The sequence below is a fragment of the Neomonachus schauinslandi genome, chromosome X, assembly GCF_002201575.2.
Source record: "Neomonachus schauinslandi chromosome X, ASM220157v2, whole genome shotgun sequence".
Classification (NCBI taxonomy): Eukaryota; Metazoa; Chordata; class Mammalia; order Carnivora; family Phocidae; genus Neomonachus; species Neomonachus schauinslandi.
This window is the reverse complement of record NC_058419.1, coordinates 81,355,184-81,375,478: the sequence shown is the minus strand read 5'-3', so window position 1 is coordinate 81,375,478 and position 20,295 is coordinate 81,355,184. Positions and strand designations below refer to the sequence as shown.

Genomic DNA, 20,295 nt, shown 5'->3' with positions numbered 1-20,295 from the left:
CCCAGGGTCCTGGGATCGAGCCCCGCATCGGGCTCCCTGCTCCACGGGAGGCCTGCTTCTCCCTCTCCCACTCCCCCTGCTTGTGTTCCCTCTCTCACTGTGTCTCTCACTGTCCAGGAAAGGAAAGGGACCAGGTACATGGAATAGGCTAAGCCTAGGGGAAACAAATGGGAAGAAAGGTCAGAAGTTTGATATTGTACACATTACAACTATTAGATATCCAGTAGAGATTTTTGAGGCAGTAATTATATAAAAAAGCCCAGGGTGGAGCCCTGAGCCACTCTAACACTCAGAGGCTGAGCACAGGAGGAGGCAGTAGCCAAGAAGACATGGAAGGGCAGTTCTGGAAACTCAGGAGGACCAGGAGGTGGTTTAGAAGCCAAGACTATGGTCTAGTCTTTAAAAATTACATTTTCTTTTTTCCTAAAAAGTACTAAAGCGAATTTAACTATTATTTTTTAAATCTTTAAGTCAACACATTTTATTTATTCATTTTTATTTTAATTCCAGTAGAATTAACATACAGTATTAAATTATTTTCAGGTGTACAAGACTGATTCAACAATTCCATATATTATTCTGTTCTTATCAATTAGTGTACTCTTAATCCCCTTCACCTATTTCAAACCCACCTCTCCCCACCTCCCCTCAGGCAATCATCTGTTTGGTTTTTGGTTTGTCTTTTCCCCTTTGTTCATTTGTTTCTTAAACTCCACACGAATGAAATCATATGGTATTTGTCTTTCTCTGACTTATTTTGCTTAGCATTATACTCTTTAGGTCCATCCATGTTGATGCAAATGGCAAGATTTCATTCTTTTTATGGCTGAATATTATTCCATTGCTTATCCATTCATCTATCGATGGACAGGTGCTGTAGTCTGGCTACTGTAAATAATGCTGCAATTAACGTGGTGCATATATCCTCTCGAATTTGTGTTTTTGTATTCTTTGGGTAAATACCCAGTTATATGATTACTGGATCATATGGTAGTTCTGTTTTAAAAATTACATTTTCAAAGAAATATTTAATGCTGTGAGAAGATACCATGGGTTATGTGGAGGGAAAAGCAGCATATGAAACACAATGCTATCAGTTATTTTTTGTACATGATGGTGACTGAAGACTTACTTCTTCTTTACAATTTTATGTACTTTATTACTTACAACACTAAATATGAATTACTTTTGTAAAAATTCTGAGACATGTATATTTGCAAGTAAATACTGGAAGGTGAAAAAAAAAATCAACAAATCTGAAGCTAGGTTAATTGAGATCACCCAGCTGGAAGAGTAGAAAGAAGGAAAATTAAAAGTAAGTCTAAGAGATAACGTGGGACTCCATCAAGTGTACCAACACATGCATAATCAGAGTCCCAGAAAGAGGGGAGAAAGGGGAACAGAGAAATTATTTATAGAAATAATTGCCAAATCATCTCAAATTTGACCGAAGACATGATCTACAAATCCAATTCAAGGGAATCTTGAAGCAGCAAGAGCAAGAGAACTTGTTATGTACAAGCAATCCACAATAAGATCAATAGCTGATTTTTCATCAGAAACCATGGAGGTCAGGGTACAGTGGGAAGACATATTCAAAGTGCTAGAAGAAAAGAATTGCCAATCAAAAATTCTGGATCTGACACAATTATCCTTCAGAAATGTAGGAGACGGGGCACCTGGGTGGCTCAGTCGTTAAGCGTCTGCCTTAGGCTCAGGTCATGATCCCAGAGTCCTGGGATCGAGCCCCACATCGGGCTCCCTGCTCAGCGGAAAGCCTACTTCTCCCTCTCCCACTCCCCCTGCTTGTGTTCCCTTTCTGTGTCTCTCTCTGTCAAATAAATAAAATCTTTAAAAAAAAAATGTAGGAGAAATTAAGAATTCCCCGATAAAAAGCTGAGGGACTTTATTGCTGGTACACATGATTCAAAAAATGCTAATTGGAGCCCTTCAGGTTGAAATGAAAGGGCACAAGACAGTAACTTGACTCCATATGAAGAAATAAAAAAAACAGTAATGTAGTTACATAGGTAAATTATAAAAGTCAGTATTAATATATTTTTATAGTTTTATAACCCCTCGTTTTCTGTGTTTTAAAAGACAACCATATAAAACAGTAACTATACATCTATACTGATGGGCACACAATGTATAAAGATGTAATTTGTGGCAACAACACAAAATGGGGGGAACAGAGCTATACAGGAGCAAAGTTTTTGTGTACTATTAAAACTAAGTATTAATTCAAACTAACTCTTCATTGCTCAAGTGTTAGTCTAATCCAAAGGGCAAATGTTTATAATTAGACAAAAGATAAACAAGGAAATAGAAGAACATTAAATCAACTAGACCTAACAGATAAATATACATAACAATCCACCCAACAACAGCAGAATACACATTCTTCTAAAGTACGTATAAAACATTCTCCCAGATAAGACCATTATGTTAGGCCACAAAACAAACTTCAAGAAATTTAAAAAGAATAAAATCATACAAAGTTATCTTCTCCAAGACAATGAAAAGAAATTAGAAATCCAAAACAGAAGGAAATCTGGAAAATTCACAGATATGTAAAAATTAAACAACACACTCCTAACAACCAATGGGTAAAAGAAGAAATCACAATGGAAATTAGAAAATTCCCCAAGATGAATGAAAATAAAAATATGACATACTAAAACTTATAGGATTCGCTGAAAGCAGTGCTTACAGGGAAATTCACAGCTGTAATTACCTACCTTCAAAAAAAGAAAGATCTAAAATCAGTAACCTAACTTTCTACCTTAAGGAACTAGGGAAAAAAGAGCAAACCAGACCCAAAGCAAACAGAAAGAAGGAAATGGTAATAATTAGAGCAGAGATAAATAAAACAAAATAGAGATATAATCAAGTAAACCAAATTTGGTTCTTTGGGAAAAAAAAAAAAAAAAAAAAAAGACATGCCTTTACCTAGACTGACCAAAAAAAAAAAAAAAAAAAAGTATGTTCTTGCTTTCCCTTGCTCTTTTTCAAATGTACATATAGATAGGAGGAACCAGTGAAAAGGGAAAGATTTAAGGCAGCTGGCTATTATGTTCATCTTCAACAGCTGGATCAAGCTACTCAATTTTTTTGACTTTTATCTCAAAATTGAGCTTAGGTATAAAATTGAGAAAATGATGCTTACAGCATCTTTTTGATGATTAAATGAGACAAGAATGTGTAAATTACAAGGCCCAACATTAAGAACTTAATAAAAGCATTTGTTACCAAAGACTGATGCACTAAAGATCTTCACTGTGGCATTATTTACAATAGAAAAACACTGAAAAATAACCCAAACAATGAGAAATGTTCTGTAAACGGAGATAATATGATGGCATAACTTCAGAGTATTTAAAATATTCACTTACAAAAGGTATAATGCCATTATTTTAATATCAATTTCTTCTCTGATGGTATTAGTTTCATTCCCCAAATGACTGCCCACCCCAAACAACATAAGAACATGTAGTTATACTTTCTTTGAATGCTTTTAGCTTCATGCTTTCAACACTCAACTTTTTAATACATCTTAATTTTACTTTGATGAGGTAGAATCTAATTTAATTGCCCCTGTTAGCCAGTTCTTATATTATTTATTGAATAATTCCTTTTTCTGTTAATGTGAAATGTTGTCCTTATTATAAATTCAACTCCTACGTGTTGGATCTGTTTGTGTAAATGTTCAACTGAATTCCACTGTTACTACCATGCTACTTTAACTCCTACAGCTTTATTTAAAAAGTTTAATACCCAATAAGAAAAATACTTCCTCGTTACATTTTCTATTTTCTTGGCTATTCCCAGGACTTCTGGTGAAGAAACATGGAATTTGCTGATAACCATGAGGATAAAGGGTACAAACATTTGATGCCACATAGAAGAGACCAAGAATGAGACTGAGGATCAAATCAAGGATCTGAACCTGCAAGGCAGAATAAGCTTGAAAGGCTGTACACCTTCACAATTGTTTCTTTTGTTTCTTCTGTTGTCACAACTAATTGTTTTAGCATACTTCTATTATCTGTGTCACCAGAAAAATCTTTCCATCTTTCGTAATCTGATAAAAATAGAGCACCAATGACTAGAGAGGTGTGCTAAACTGGAATCCTTAAAAAAAACCATGTGCCAAACCAAACCTGATCCATGAAAGTCTGTGACACTGTGACATTTATGATATTACCATTATACTAAACACAAAGAAACATTTCTTACAAAATTATGCAAAGTTAACTGGGGAAAACACTAATGCTAGTACATTAAAATCATAAAATTATATATACTATGTGTTCAGTCATGTAAAGAAATATGCATAAAACAAACACTAAGAAAATCTTTCAAAATGCTAAGAATAGACACATGGTCATGATAAATTATCTTCTGTAATTTCTAAATTTTTTAAAATACTGAGCACATATTTTTATTATGAAGAAAAGTTTCTTTTGCAGCCAACAAGGTAAATCTATGGAATGTTTGAGATTCTAGGCTATTTATTAGGACTACTCAGAATAACTAGTTCTTTGTCCTTTTTATTATGCACATATATCTGCTTTCTCAACTACTATGTAAGCTTTATAAAGAAAAGAACATGTTTTATACTACATCCAGCACAGGGTTGGTCATATATTTCTTAAATGGTACCAACTGGAAGGTCTGGGTGTGGATTCAAGAGCTGCATCTCTGACTGACACACCCAGGTTTGGAATAAAAACCAAGCTATACAGCAACCCCTAACATCTAAGACAGTAACAGCAAATAATACATTTTACACTTCATCAGAGGATAAGAGCCCAAAGGCTTTTCCCAAAAATAATATAAGTTCTGAATCTCACTATCCTCACCTACCTTGTAGTGTTATCATGATTCTAGCAATTAAGCAGACACCCAATAAATATTTTATCATCCATGCCATAGAGGCATATTTGACACCACCTCACTAGATGGGATTTGCTAAAGAATAAGTATTCAGACATCAGGAGAAAGGCTTGATGTTCTTTGACATGGAACTGTAAGAATTCAGTAAGATTTCATAACTTTACATAATAGGATAGACTAGACCAGTGGTTTATAAAGTGTGGTCCCTGGACCAGCAGCCTTAGTATCACCTAGAAATTTGTTAACAATGCACATTATTGGGGCACCTGGGTGGCTCAGTTGGTTAAACGTTTGCCTTCGGCTCAGGTCCTGATCCCGGGGTCCTGGGATTGAGGCCCACGTTGGGCTCCCTGCTCAGCTGGGAGTCTGCTTCTCCCTCTCCCCGCCCCCTGCTTGTGTTCACTCGCTCTCTCAAATAAATAAATCGAATCTTAAAAAAAAAAAACAACCCAACAACAATGCACATTATCCGGCCTTGTCCCAGGCCTATTGAATCAGAAACGGGAGGGGGAAGGTGGTAAAGGGGTGTGAACAGGGGAGGAAGACCAATAATAAAATTACTCATACATGCTCAAGTTTGAGAACCAGTGTACTAGACCTTCAAAAAACCAACTGGCTCAAAATGGATGAAAGACCTAAATGTGAGACAGGAATCCATCAAAATCCTAGAGGAGAATACAGGCAGCAACCTCTTTGACTTTGGTGACAGCAACTTCTTGTTAGACACATCTCCAAAGGCAAGGGAAACAAAAGCAAAAATGAACTACTGGGATAAAAAGCTTTTACACAGCAAAGGAAACAATCAACAAAACTAAAAGGCAACCTACGGAACAGGAAAAGATATTCACAAATGACAGAGAAAGGGCTAGTATCCAAAATCTATAAAGAACTTATCAAACTCAGGGCACCTGAGTGGCTCAGTCAGTTAAGCGTCTGCCTAAGGCTCAGGTCATAATCCCAGGGTCTTGGGATTGAGCCCCGCACCAGATTCCCTGCTTAGCTGGGAACCTGCTTCACCCTCTCCCTCTGCCCCTCCCCTCTTTGTGCTCTTTCTCTCAAATAAATAAATAAAATCTTAATTTTTTTTTTATTTTTAAAGATTTTATTTGACACAGAGAGAGAGAGCACAAGCAGGGGGAGCAGCAGACAGAGGGAGAGGGAGAAGCAGGCTCCCCACTGAGCTGGATGTGGGGCTCAATCCTAGGACCCTGGGATCATGACCTGAGCTGAAGGCAGACGCTTAACTGACTGAGCCACCCAGGCACCCCAAATAAATAAAATCTTAAAAAAAAAACTTATCAAAATTGGGGTGCCTGGGTGGCTCAGTCGGTTAGGCAACTGCCTTCGGCTCAGGTCATGATCCTGGAGTCCCAGGATCGAGTCCCACATCGGGCTCCCTGCTCAGCGGGGAGTCTGCTTCTTCTTCTGACCCTCCCCCGCCATGTGCTCTCTCTCTCAAATAAATAAATAAAATCTTAAAAAAAAAACAAAACCTTATCAGACTCAAAACCCAAAGAACAAAAAATCTAGTCAAGAAATGGACAGAAGACATGAACAGACATTTCTCCAAAGACAACATACAAATAGCTAACAGACACATGAAGAAATGCTCAACATCACTCGGCATCAGGGAAATACAAATCAAAACCATTATGAGACACCACCTCACACCTGTCAGAATGGCTCAAATGAACAACTCAGGAAAAAAGAGATGTTGGCAAGGATGCGGAGAAAGGGGAACTCTCTTACACTGTTGGTGGGAATGCAAATTGGTGTAGCCACTCTGGAAAACAGTATGGAGGTTCCTCAAGACATTAAAAATAGAGCTATCCTCCCATCCAGCAATTGCACTACTGGGTATTTACCCAAAGGAAACAAACGTTGTGATCTAGAGGGGCATCTGCACCCCAATGTTTATAGCAGCAATGTCTACAATAGCCAAACTATGGAAAGAGCCCAGATGTCCATCAACAGATGAATGGGTAAAGAAGTTGTGGTACATATATATACTGGAATATTAGCCATTAAAAAGAATGAAATATTGCCATTTGCAAGATGTGGATGAAACTAGAGGGTATTATGCTAAGTGAAATAAGTCAGTCAAAGAAAGACAAACACCATATGATTTCACTCATGTGGAATTCAAGAAACAAAACAGATGAACATAGGGGAAGGGAAGGAAAAATAAAATAAGATAAAAACAGAGAGGGAGGCAAACCATAAGAGACTCTTAACTATAGTAAACAAACTGAGGGCTGCTGGCGGGGAGGTGGGTGGTGGGATGGGGTAATTGGGCGATCAGCATTAAGGAGGGCACTTGAAGTAATAAGCACTGGGTGTTATATGCAACTGATGAATCACCAAATTCTACCCCTGAAACTGATAATACACTGTACGTTAACTAAAAATTCAATTTAGGGCACCTGGGGGGCTCAGTTGGTTAAGCCACTGCCTTCGGCTCGGGTCATGATGCTGGAGTCCCAGGATAGAGTCCCACATCGGGCTCCCTGCTCAGCGGGGGGGGGGGGGTCTGCTTCTCCCTATGACCCTACCCCCTCTCATGCTCTCTCAAATAAATAAAATCTTTAAAAAAAATAAATAAAACAACAACAGCAAACCAACTGGCTTTTAACAATTCAATAAGTCTTGGAGAACTTTCTCTACATTTGCAGTTAACCAACCACTACTCATATTCACAACTGGCCCACATCACTGGGTTAAGGGAGTCACTAAAAAACTATCATGAGAAAAGATACACATACAAAGTCATTTTTCATGAAGATCAAAACATGATGTTCAACATTTTTTCTAGAAGCCATTTACCTTTTTTTTGAACCATTTTTTGAAAATATGTACATAAACACAATAAATAAAAACATCACAAAGATTTGGGGGAAAATACTTTAAACAGAGACAAAGGGCTAATATCTCCAACAGAGCTTTTATAGAAAAACACTAAACCAAGAGAAAAATGGGCAAATGAACAGACAATCCACAAGAGCAAATCCTAATAGCCAAACATGAAAAGATACTCAAATTCACTATTCATCAGGTAAGGACCAATTAAAGTAAGGTGGAGATTACTGGGACTCTTACACAGAATCAAAATTATCAGTAAGTAAGGGCATATATATAAGATTGCTTAACGTAGCAATCATTGTTCATAATAGGAAAAAAAAGAATATGCATTAATAGGGAAATAGTTGAATAAATTATGGAACATTCAAACTATGGAATTATGATGTAGCCATTAAAACAATGACATAGTTATACAAGTGATTTAGTGAATTTTTTACAAACCATTAAATAAGAAAACTGAGATGCAAAAATGTCCTGCCTCTGTAATTCAAAGACAAAAATACCCTAAACATGTCAATATAATATAAAGATAAAAATACATACACAAGGATACATTTTAGGTTGTGGGAAGATAACCAAGAGAAAAAAAAGACTACACCAAAAAAACCCCCAAACGTGGCAATATGTATTTATGCAAAATAATGTATATATACAGTTTTTAAATAAAGTAAATATAAAAGGGATTTATCATGTAGTTTATGTGCTGACCATCTTCAACGATAGCTTCCATTTATTATGTGCTTTCAATGTGATCAGCATTAAACCTAGGAATTTTATGACTCATTTAGTTTACACCTAAAAACTATGAGGTAGATACCATAATCCCCAATTTACAGATATATAAACTGAGATTAATTTGATCTGTTGACAGAATTAGATCCTTCTAAACCCAAGTTCTTAACCACATGCAAGTGAATACATGTAATTGTTGCACAGGGCACGGATGACAAAAAGAATTCAGATTCAGGAAGCAGTCTAAAAAACGAAGAGACATGAACCAAAATGTCTATTGAAGACCACTGTTATAAGAACTGTCACATTTCAAAAGAAGATGTAGGAGAAAGCAACCCACGTCAACAAGTTACATTTTTGAGAAAAATTAAGTTTTAAAATTTTAATAAGAGAGTTTGAATAATTGTAGTTACCACTACTAAACACCTAGCATATTATGACTTATCCCTTGAAAACCTTAAGATGCTTTTATTTGTAATAACAAAGCATCAAGCACATAATATAGTAACAAAAGCTGCAATGTATTGCACCCATCAAGATTGTAAATTGTCTGGGACTTAAAAGTCAACCTTCCATCTACAGTCTTTATGTTAGCCCAATTCAGAGGAAAAAGGGAGCATAAGGGTCATACAAGGTAAAAGGAGTCCAAAATGCTTTCTATGGTTTTAGTTACCCCCAGTCAACAGCAGTCTGAAAGATGATCCTCCTGACATATTGTCAGATGGTCAAAAGCAGACCAAGGCTGTATCATGATGACTACATGACAATGCCTAGTCGTTCACCTCACTTCATCACATAGGCATTTTATCATATCATCATAAGATGAAAAGTGAATGCAGTACAATAAATTATTTTCAGAGAAACCATATTCATGTAACAATACAGTATACTGTACTGTAACAACTCTTGTTACAGTATAGATAATCAAATAACCTCAAAGTGGGGTGCTATGATCCGACAAAATATTAATTCTGATAGGTGCTGTTATGGCTCTACACAAAACACCAAATTTACTAGAGTACTCTTCTTCCATCTCTAAATGTAAACCTTGTTCTGAAATCTGAAAACCATTCAATATGGCTAGAAAGGTTATGGCTCATATAAGCAAATAGATCAGGTTTCAAACCCCAAATCACTGCCTGATTATGGGAATTATAAGCAAATCACTTCACCTTGCTTAATATCATACTCTTCATCTGTAAAATGAGGGTAAGAATTCCTACTCTCAGAGTATTAAGGGGATTACATATAGTAGGTATTAAATCAGGTAACAACTATAGCACAATGGAATGTTACAGTCATTAAAAATACATCTACAAAGTCATTACAAATTCTCACATTTAATTATAAAATATATAATACATTATAGCTATAAAACATTTAAAGTACAGAATATAAAAAGTGAAACTCACCCATCATCTTTTCCCCCAATTCAATTCTCTAAGCTTACAATTAAGATATGTAACTTTCTGTACTTCATTAATATAGTTTTACTTTGGGACTTCTAAAAAACCATAAATGGGGATCTTCAACTAACTTTTCTTGCTGAGATCCTTTCATCGAGGAGCTCTTTTAGGGTCATACATAGGCTTATACCTTGCTAAATATGGTATTTCAAAATTTTTTTCCAAACAATGGTGCAGTGAGAATACTTATGCATAATTTTTATGCACACTTGAATATATTTCTAACATAATTTCCTTAAATTAGAACTACTGGATGAAATAAAATGTATACATTTTAAAATTAAAGGTGCGGCCAAATAACCCTACAGCAGGGCATTTTTACACCAACAGTTTATAAGTACCTGTTTCCCCACAACCTAGCCAATTGTAGATAATATTGACAATCTAATGGTAAAAAATGATCTCACATAATGTACATTTCCCCATTATTCCTAGTGTAATCTTTTCATGTTTTCTTGACCAAGTTTAAAAATTATTTCATATTCCTTTATGAATTATCTGTCCATATACTTTTGATGTTTTCCTACTGGGTTATTTACATTTTTAAGGATTTGTAAAAGCTGTTTACATAACGTGTTACTTCTTTGTTGTACACAGTGCAAATACTTTTTCCCAGTTTAAGAAGTCACCTGCCTTTTCTTTATAACTATTATTTTTACATAAAATCTGTCAATTTTTAAAATGGCTTATAGGTTTCCTGACTTAGGAAATCCTTCCTCATGAAAGATGTTAAAGAGCTGCCTATATTTACTTCTAAATACGTTTGTAGGATTTATGTGAATAGTGTAAAGAAATGATCTAAACACATTTTTCCTTCAAATAGTCAATTGTCCCATTTTTCTTTATAAACAACACGATGCTTACTATTTCATTCTGCAGACATATTTGTCTGTTCCTATGCCAATTAAAAAAACTTAAAACATATTGAATAACGCATGCTTGCAATCACTCTTTTGCTCCCACCAGTTATCTGTATGTGTACCAAGCCAGGTGTTTGTCTCTAAACTCATTTATGCCAGTTGTATATATTTTAAGTAAGTTAAAATATTATACAGAACAATGATTTAAACTGAAAAGGGAACTATTTTTATAAAAACTAATCTGAATATTTGGGAAAGGCTAAAAAGGCAAGATGTTAAAATAAAAAGTGTTAAATTAGGGAAAAGAGATTCGGGATAAATTATAAAAATTTCTAATTCTGTATTCAGGTTCCTTTACAAACTGAAGTCTTTACACCGTTGTTGCTCTACTTTAAAGAAATCAGAGGGCGCCTGGGTGGCTCAGTTGGTTAAGTGACTGCCTTCGGCTCAGGTCATGATCCTGGAGTCCCGGGATCGAGTCCCGCATCGGGCTCCCTGCTCGGCAGGGAGTCTGCTTCTCCCTCTGACCCTCCTCCCTCTCATGCTCTCTGTCTCTCATTCTGTCTCAAATAAATAAATAAAATCTTTAAAAAAAAAAAAAAAGAAATCAGAGATGATAGTTGTAGTTTATGTAAGTAAGAGAACAGACTATTTCTGACTCAAAGTAGTGTCTGTGGCCTTACATTAGAAAGATAGGAAAAAGAACTGACATTTGTGTTTCAGTTTTTAAAAAGTGGTATGTACTGGGGCACCTAAGTGGCTAGTCAGTTAAGCGTCAGACTCTTGATTTTGGCTCAGGTCATGATTTCAGAGTCATGGGCTCTGCGCTCAGTCTGGAGTCTGCCTGAGATTCTCCCTCCCTCTGCCCCCTTTACAACCCCAACCCCCGGGCTCACACTCCTCTCTAAAAATAAAATCTTTTTAAAAAGTGGTACGTCATGACATTTTTAAAAAGATCTGCTTTAACATTTTAACAATAACTAACCTAACAACTATTGACCCTAATTTGATCAAAGAGGGCTTCTACTATATTGTGTCTTCCCATGCAAAAAATGGTATCATCTGTCTCTGCTCACAAATTTAGATCATCTTTTAATCTGTAAATAAAGGTTTAGTTTTGTTCTAACAGATCTTAAATACTGCTGGTTACCTTTATTTTCTTTTACTTATTTATGTAAACCATCTGATTATTGCCCATTCACATTCCTTTTTCCTTGCCAAAGGCAACACTTTTCACTTCTTACATCTATAATTTTTTTCAAAACTTTATGTTGCTCTGTGTGTACATTTTTAAGTTTCAGAAATGGTACTGAGCAATAAACATTTTTAACCACCCCCCAGCATTATTTTTAAAAGCTACTGATGTTGCTACATGTACTATTTGGTTCACTGCTTCTAAATGCTACATATTCCATAATATGCATGCAGCACATTTTACTTATCCAATCTACTAACTGCCACAATGATGCAGTATTTTCCCAGATGTTACCTTATGGAATAATGTGAAATCATCTTTGGGATATATACCCAGGAGTACCAGTCAAGGGTTCCTATAGCCTCACATATGCCTGCTAACACTTACCATTACATAGTTTTCTAATTTGTTAATCTGATAGTTTTATAAACTGTATTTCTCTAATTACTGAGTTTCCAACATCTATTAATGTGAATTCCCTGGTCTGTGAATTATCTATCCATAGCCTTTGTTTATCCTGGTTAATTTGGAGGTGTTCCTTAAATATACTACAATGACAAAGTCCCTTGACAGTTTTTTAAAAAGATTTATTTATTTATTTTAGGGGGAAAGGGACAGAGGGAGAGAGAGAGTGTCTCATGCAGACTCCACACTGAGTGCAGAGCCCAACATGGGGCTCGATCCCATGACCCTGAGATCACAACCTAAACCAAACCCAAGAGTCGGACGCTCAACTGACTGTGCCACCGCGGCACACCACCCCTGACAGTTTTAAAACATGGCTAAACACTTATCCATCTATCACTACTCTGTTTTTTATTGTTGTACACAGGCCAGCTGATATTCCACCAATTGTTCGAATGTGGTATTGGTCCATGACAAAATGAGTTTGCACCAGAATGTTAGTCAACCATATCAGTAAGTACACTGTTTATTCCAACTGATGTTTTTCTTGTTCAAGGAAGCAGTGTGCTGATTTACATTCCAATGTGAGTGCCTATACTGCAGTGAGTTATGATGTTTTTCAATGAAAGGGAAGTCTTAATTTTGTAATTTTTACGATAAGATTTATGCTTTGGATTTTTTAAGAGTTCCTTCACTACCAGTAAATCACAATATAACCTTCTCCATTACCTTCTCTTAATGTATGGTTTTACAAACCGTTATGGCTTATTTTAGTGTACTCGCTGATACCGTGAATAGGGTCTTTTTTCTAATCATCTAACTGGTTATTACTAATGTATAGAGGAAATATTTGTTTCTGTATAGTGATCATTTACTTGGCTACCTCACTATACTTTTATTAGTTCTAATAATTTTATACTGTCTCCCCAGAAAACCAAAAGCCTCAATCCTATCACCTTCAAATAGTAGTAAGTTTTTTTTTAAGACTTTATTTGTTTGAGAGAGAGAGAACACACACGAGCGGGGGGAAAGGCAGAGGAAGAGAGAAACAGGCTCCCTGCTGAGTAGGGAGCATGATGTGGGGCTGGATCCCAATACCCTGGAATCATGCCTTAGCCGAAGGCAGACACGTAACTGACTGAGCAACAGGCGCCCCAAGTTTTCTCTTTTAATACATATCCTTCATTTCTTCCTTTTCTCTTGTATTTGTTAGGACCTCTACTATAAATTTAAGTGGCAAAAGTAATAGCATTTTTGTGTGACTTTTGAATTCAATGGAGATGCTTCAGTTTTTCCATTATGACTTCCGGTAGATGATTTATAAATTTAAATTTTGTCTTCCTAGCTTTCTAAGAGTTTATATTAGTTTTAATTAATGTGCTGAATTTTATCCAATGCTTTTGAAGCATCTATTGAAATATGACTTCTTTTTCCTCTTACTGTTACTTGGAGAGCCAATACTGAACTTACAGTTTTTAATAACATGAGAAAATTATGTTAACAGAATAGGTCGCACATCTGTATATACATATTTGCAAATACAATTAGAAAATATACTCAAATTTTGAAGGAAGCTCCATCTGGATGAATTAAAGGTGATTAATATTCTCTTTATACTTTTCTGTATGTCCCAGAATTTTCACAATACAGGTTATATATTATATCTTTCAAAAATGATTTTTAAGGAGGGGTGCCTAGGTGGTGCAGTCGGTTGAGCATCCAACTCTTGGTTTCAGCTCAGGTTGTGATCTCAGGGTCGTGAGACTGAGCCCTGCGTGGGGCTCTGCACTCAGTGTGGAGTATGCTTGAGACTCTCTCTTCTGCCTCTGCTCCTCTACCCCCACCCCTGGCTCTCTCTCCCTCTCTAAAATAAATAAATAGATTTTTTTGGGGGGGGGAAGATTTTTAAGGAATCATGTACCTAAAAATAGCCTGAAACTTGAGTTATATTATTTATGATGTAATCATTAATTGGCTTTTAAAAAGTCAGCCTTACCAATTTTTTTTTTTTTTTTTTAAAGATTTTATTTATTTGAGAGAGAGAGCCACAAGCAGGGGGAGTGGCAGGCAGAGGGAGAGGGAAAAACAGGCTGCCTGCTGAGCAGAGAGTACGTGGGGTTTGATCCCAGGACCCTGGGATCATGACCTGAGCTGAAGGCAGTTGCTTAACTGACTGAACCACCAGGCACCCCTCAATTTTCTTCTAAGAAAGCTTTCTAGCAAAGCTTTCTACCTCTCTCAAACCCTAAGTACATATGATCAATTTGTCTCTAGGAACACTGGACAATAGTTTGGTTTACTTTTATATGAGAGTAGTTTTTTTTTTTTTGCCTTCAATTATAATTACTACCATCACAAACCAATTACTGAGCATAGCACTAAGTACCCTACATTTCATTTTATTCTGAAACTACTCTTAAGGTAGATATACTAAATTCCCAGAGAAAACTGGTATCAGAGCTAATAAGCAGGGACAAGACTCAAATCCAAATTGCACCCTACTTCCTTCCTAAGTAGAATCTGATTATGAACTTTCTTTCTAGAAAAGCTGTTGCCATTTTTGAACAGAGTGATTCTGCTTTGTGAGTAGAGATTCATGAAATCCCTCAAAATTGCTTCGTAACAATTGAAAATACTTCTTAGGTTTTGGTGGGAACTTAGTTAAGGGGCCCCCATAATTCTATTCATTTAGGCCAGTAAACTTAGGGATAGTAATCCATTTTGACAATGTAAAAAACACCTGTGAAAAGGAACTATATGGTCCAATTTTTGTGCTCTTCCACTCTTTACCCATGACTCACCTCTGCCAAGTGTTGTAGCCGGGTTAGCAGTGGGGTTCTCTTGTCAGATCCAAGGCGTGTGATATAGTTTGATCTTTTGCTAAATACATAGAGAAGATTAAGGACTGCCAGCACCACTTGCATATCAGAGGAAGCCAATAAAGTTGTCAAATGCTACAGGGAACAAAATGGGCAAGATTATGGTATCGGGCACACTAGGCCTTGAAAACTTAAAATGCCTATGTAGTAATAGATTTGTTCATATACACAAAACTATCAAGAAGTTTAATACAAAAAACTATTTATGAATATCTGAGCACCTACAACATGCAACCTTGTCCCCAAGCAGCTTATAATCTGGCAGCAAGCCAGAAAGTCCAAGTTTTTAAAAAAGAAAAAAGTGAGCAGCAGCTCAAAATTACACAGGTGTCCCCACGGGAAAAAACAGATTACAAAAGAGACAAATGTGGTATTTTAATACAAAGTGGAACTTAAGAACATTAAGTCTCCAACTAGACTAAAAGTATTGTGAAAGAAAGGTAATTTTATGCTCCTTCTGTATCCTTTGACAAATATAAAATTGGAACTAATTAAAATGCAGGGTCCTCCATATAGAAGCTAAAGATAGCAACAACAGCTGGTGGCATTTATGACTGTTACAGTATAGTGTATGTAACAGTAATCCAAAAGTGACTAGATTTTTTAATAAAATCAAAGTTCATCACTATATTGAAGCATTTGGTCAGTGTTAAAATCATTATGTCACTTAGTTGGCAAGAAACCTAGGTATTTCTGGTTGCTGATAATCCTGAAGGCTATGTACTTCCTTTTGCAACTAATCTATTTTATCTTTAACAGACTGCTTATCCGTTCCTCACTTAAAACCGTGGGTGCTATACTTTAGTTCAGTTATTCCACTTTTCCCAAGCCATTTCCTTTCAATTCTGATCCTATTTCTTTACCAAAGACTTGGGAAAATAAACCTAACAGGTCATTTAGGCAATGAGTAATGTTCTAATAACCTGGAACAAAGATCAATTTTTGCAAATTCCCAAGAATACTTCAATACATGTATTACATTCTCATTAATTTCTTGAATCTGGAAAGGCAGAGTGAAGGTGACAATAAAGAACCTTCCCAGCAACCTGTGAAGGGCATCTATATCCAGAAAACATCATCATTGTCTTTGACACCGAAAACCCCAGACCTCCATAATGAAAAGGAAAGAAGCAATTATCAGAAAGAAATAGCAATTTCTTTATCTCTGGACATGAACAATAATACTTGAGAAGAGATCACACAGGCCTGAACCTTTCCTACCTCTATGGAACTGTACAGATGCCGGGAAAAGCTGTACTCAATGAGCAAGGCTGTGAAGTTCAACACAGCCAAGAGAAGCATTTTCAGTTGTTCTCTTTCCGGCCTATCACATACGAGCATCCACGACATATTCTCCACTGTTTGTCCAGCATCTGCCAGGATTCCATCAAAGCGGTCCAACAGATCCACCCAGTGGTATAACTCACACTGGAGAAGGGAAGAGAAAGAGGAACATCGGAGAATAAGGTACTAAGTACTATGTGGGTGCTTTGCTACAATTGATTGCTGAGCGTGACACCTAGACAAGTTCACTTCCCACCTTTGCTTCTCTTTAAAACCCCCCACCAGTACAGAAACCTGTATGAGAAATATCATACTCTGAGGCATATAAACCTGAGTTCATTATTACATCAGTGCATCAAGTACACATGTGCTAACACCAGTAGACACCTTAACTAGGTCTTCAGAGAGAGAATTCTGGCTACATTCTGAGGTCTACAAATACAATGACTCTCCCTGCCAGAACCCATTTTATCAGAAGTGTTCATTTTTAGAGTTACCTAAAGAAGATTCTTTTAACTATCTCAAACTCATATTGTCAAACTAAAGGAATTCTGTGGTTGAAATTCTTTATCATCACCTGTGTAAACATTCTTCATTTTCAAGCTAGCGAAATTTTCTTTCACATTTTTCAAAATTTCCTTGGTGTTCACAAGCTAAAAGTTACTGGTCTAGAGCTGTATTAGACATACACTAGATACTTACTAAGTAACTGATGAATGATGCTACCTCACTGTGGTTTCTCTTTCCATATCAGAGAATACAAAATGATGTACTAGTCCAGGGAGCCCTGTCTTTTGGGAGCATGGGTTCACATACCTTCCCAATGTTCCATGTTTTGATCTGCTGCAGTTCCAAGAGGAGTTGCTCATCATTACAAACTTTGAGTTTGTCTATTAAGGCTCTGCAGTCTGCAGGCTGAGAAAAACAGGTATTCACTAAGAGTGTTTTGGAGGATGAGGGATACACAAAAACAAAGAATGGGAAAAGGAATCTTTAGGCCAACACACTTAGCAATTTAACTTCTGAAAGAATATACTACCTTAGAAAATGGGAAATTTGCCAATCACTTGGGATTAAAGGGAAATATTATAATAAAACAATCCATCTGTGCATTTTTAACTTGGATAAACTTGTACATGTAGACAATCTACTTGGAAGGGTACAGACAACAGAAATAAAGGAAACGAGCTAGACACCAATAAGAACAAAATGAAAGAATCTGTACCACAGTCTGAAAGTTAACTAAAATGCCTGATAAGAAATGTTGAATCAGAGGAACACTGAAAAACCCTAGTGAATTCACAGTTAAAGGTGAAGATTAGCACTGGCTGTATTTCTCTGCAACATTAAACCCTCTAACTGTAGGAGGACAAAGACCTTCTGAACTTTGTAATAATGGGACTTCATTCTTACAGGAGATCTTACACTGATCTTACACTGCCATATATTCCTGCTCTCTTTTACTGATGAAAGGGCCTGTTTTTCAGGTAACAAGGCGTGGATTGAGAGCTTATAGTAAAGTTTCTGAAAGTGGAGGAGGAAGAAGGCTAGGGACTGGGACAGAGAAGTCTTCTTTTAATGGATGGCAGCTGGAAATGATTACACTGGCTTTTTTTCTCTGTAAAGCAATATGGTATCCTGGAAATGGGCCTAGATTTGCAACCAAACAAAACTGGGTTCAGTTCTTAGCTTGATGTTTAATAAGCTGTTTGATCATGAGCTAGTCCAATCTCTCAGCCACAGTTTTCTTACCAGGAAAAGAGACCTAATAACTACCTTGGTAATGTGAGGTTCAAATGTTTGCCACATACTAAAGCACTTATTTCACATAACAGGGGCTTAAATATTGAGAGACAGCATACTACTACAAAGAGTATGGGCTTTGGAATTAGATAGTTGGTAAGCTACCTCTTTGAATCTTAGTATCCTCTTCCGCAAAATGAACTAACACCACCTATTTATCCAGCAACGTTGTTGTGAGATTTAAACTAGAGGTATTTTCAGTACCCAAAACACAACATGGAAAAACAGGGGTTTAAAGGTTTTCTTTAAGCTAAGTCCCAAACCTTTCTCCCTGAGGAAGCATTATTAAGAGCTACCTGAAATTTTTGTGGTAATTAATGCATGTAAAATCCTTGGCATAAAATCCTTCCATAAACTGGCCTGCACTTTTTTCTCCTCTCCTTAAAGTCATATACATTGAGGGAGAGGTGATGAAGCAAGAGAAACATAACATGGGAGTCTAAACCACCTGCTCATGTAATTCACTTGCGCCTTCTGGACCTATTCAGGCTTAGTATCTAATATACCACTTCAATGTCTAATGGAATGCAGTTATACAGATCCAATTTTTTGATTCTGTGGGTTAGATTACACCCAATTAATGATGAACATTTGAATCCTATAATCACTTGATATCTCAATCAGGCATTCAGTCTGTATCAAGTTTCAGTTGCAAGCCAGAAGCTGCTTTTCTGAATGTTAGAATAGTTGTTGGCAGACAATAGCCTTGCCAAAATTCTAGGAATCTCAGCTGCACTTCTATCACAGCTTGCCAGAGGCATCTTTGGCTGACACCTAAGTCAGACATCTCATTCTACTAGGTCAAAATGTCCACATAGTAGGGCAGCTTATACCATAACCTGAACCTTTCCCAGACCCAGACCTCACTATCACGTTAGAGGTTATCCAGTAAATGAATCAAAACAACAAGCCCAAATTTGATGTATGCTGGTTCCAAAATCCAAAGAGGCACCTCATATGTTGTTCCTCTGTCTTCATGGTATATGGTACAAGGTACAGCAATTCATCTCTCACTTTAGAAGGGAAATCTTGGTATTTCCCAGACCTCTGGACCCCTAGAAACTTTCCTGATGTGGAAGACCCTGAAGCTTCAAAGGGCAGTCTCTGGCATACATATGTCTAAGGCATCTAAGGTACTTGCGTTTTCTGCTCACAAGATACAGTCAGCATAATGGCATCAATTTAATATACCAGCATGATGTTCTGTTTTATCAGCAGTCTCAAGGTCCCTACAGACCTTGTGGTTTGCAGAATGCACCAGGGACAAAAGTCTATCTTTACCATCTTGTTCCTGCTACATAAATGCAAACTGATTGTTATTTTCCTTCTCCAGGTAATGCAAAAGAAAGCACTTGCCAGTTCAATGGATGCATACTAATTGCCAAGGTTCACATTGATTTGCTCCACTAAAGATATCAAATCTAGGGGAAAAATCCTTTGCACAGCTGCTGATATACAAAGTGATCAATAAATGTATTTCTTGTGTAGCCACTATGGAAAACTGTGGAGATTCCTCAAAAAAATTAAAAATAGAAGTACCATATGATCCAGCAATTCTACTTCTGGGTATTTAACCCAAGAAAATAAAACAGTAATTTGAAAGGATATATGCACCCCCATGTTCACTGTACCGTTATTTACAATAGCCAAGATATGGAAACAACCTAAGAGTCCATGGACAGATGAATGGATAAAGATGGGGTGTACATATACAGTGGAATACTCTTCATCTATAAAAAAGAATGAAATCTTGCCATTTATGACAACATGGATGGACCCTGAGGGCATTATGCTAAGTGAAAGAAGTTAGAGAAAGACAAATACCATATAATCTCAACTCATACATAGATTCAAAAAACAAAAAACAAATTTAAAAGACCCAAGCTCATAGATACGGAGAATAGACTGGTGAT

The 20,295-nt window shown here is 36.6% G+C and overlaps 1 protein-coding gene across 1 annotated transcript in view; it reads right to left on the bottom strand.

Annotated features, from left to right (window-relative positions):
• HUWE1 (HECT, UBA and WWE domain containing E3 ubiquitin protein ligase 1) overlaps positions 1 to 20,295 on the bottom strand; it is a 157,473-nt gene that overhangs the window by 108,904 nt on the left and 28,274 nt on the right. Inside the window, exons 3-5 of the mRNA XM_044911725.1 lie at positions 17,396 to 17,494; positions 16,517 to 16,723; positions 15,218 to 15,370 (exon numbers count right to left, since the gene is read on the bottom strand). Of these exons, the coding sequence (XP_044767660.1) occupies positions 15,218 to 15,370; positions 16,517 to 16,723; positions 17,396 to 17,494 (459 nt within the window). The remainder of the gene's footprint in view (positions 1 to 15,217; positions 15,371 to 16,516; positions 16,724 to 17,395; positions 17,495 to 20,295) is intronic.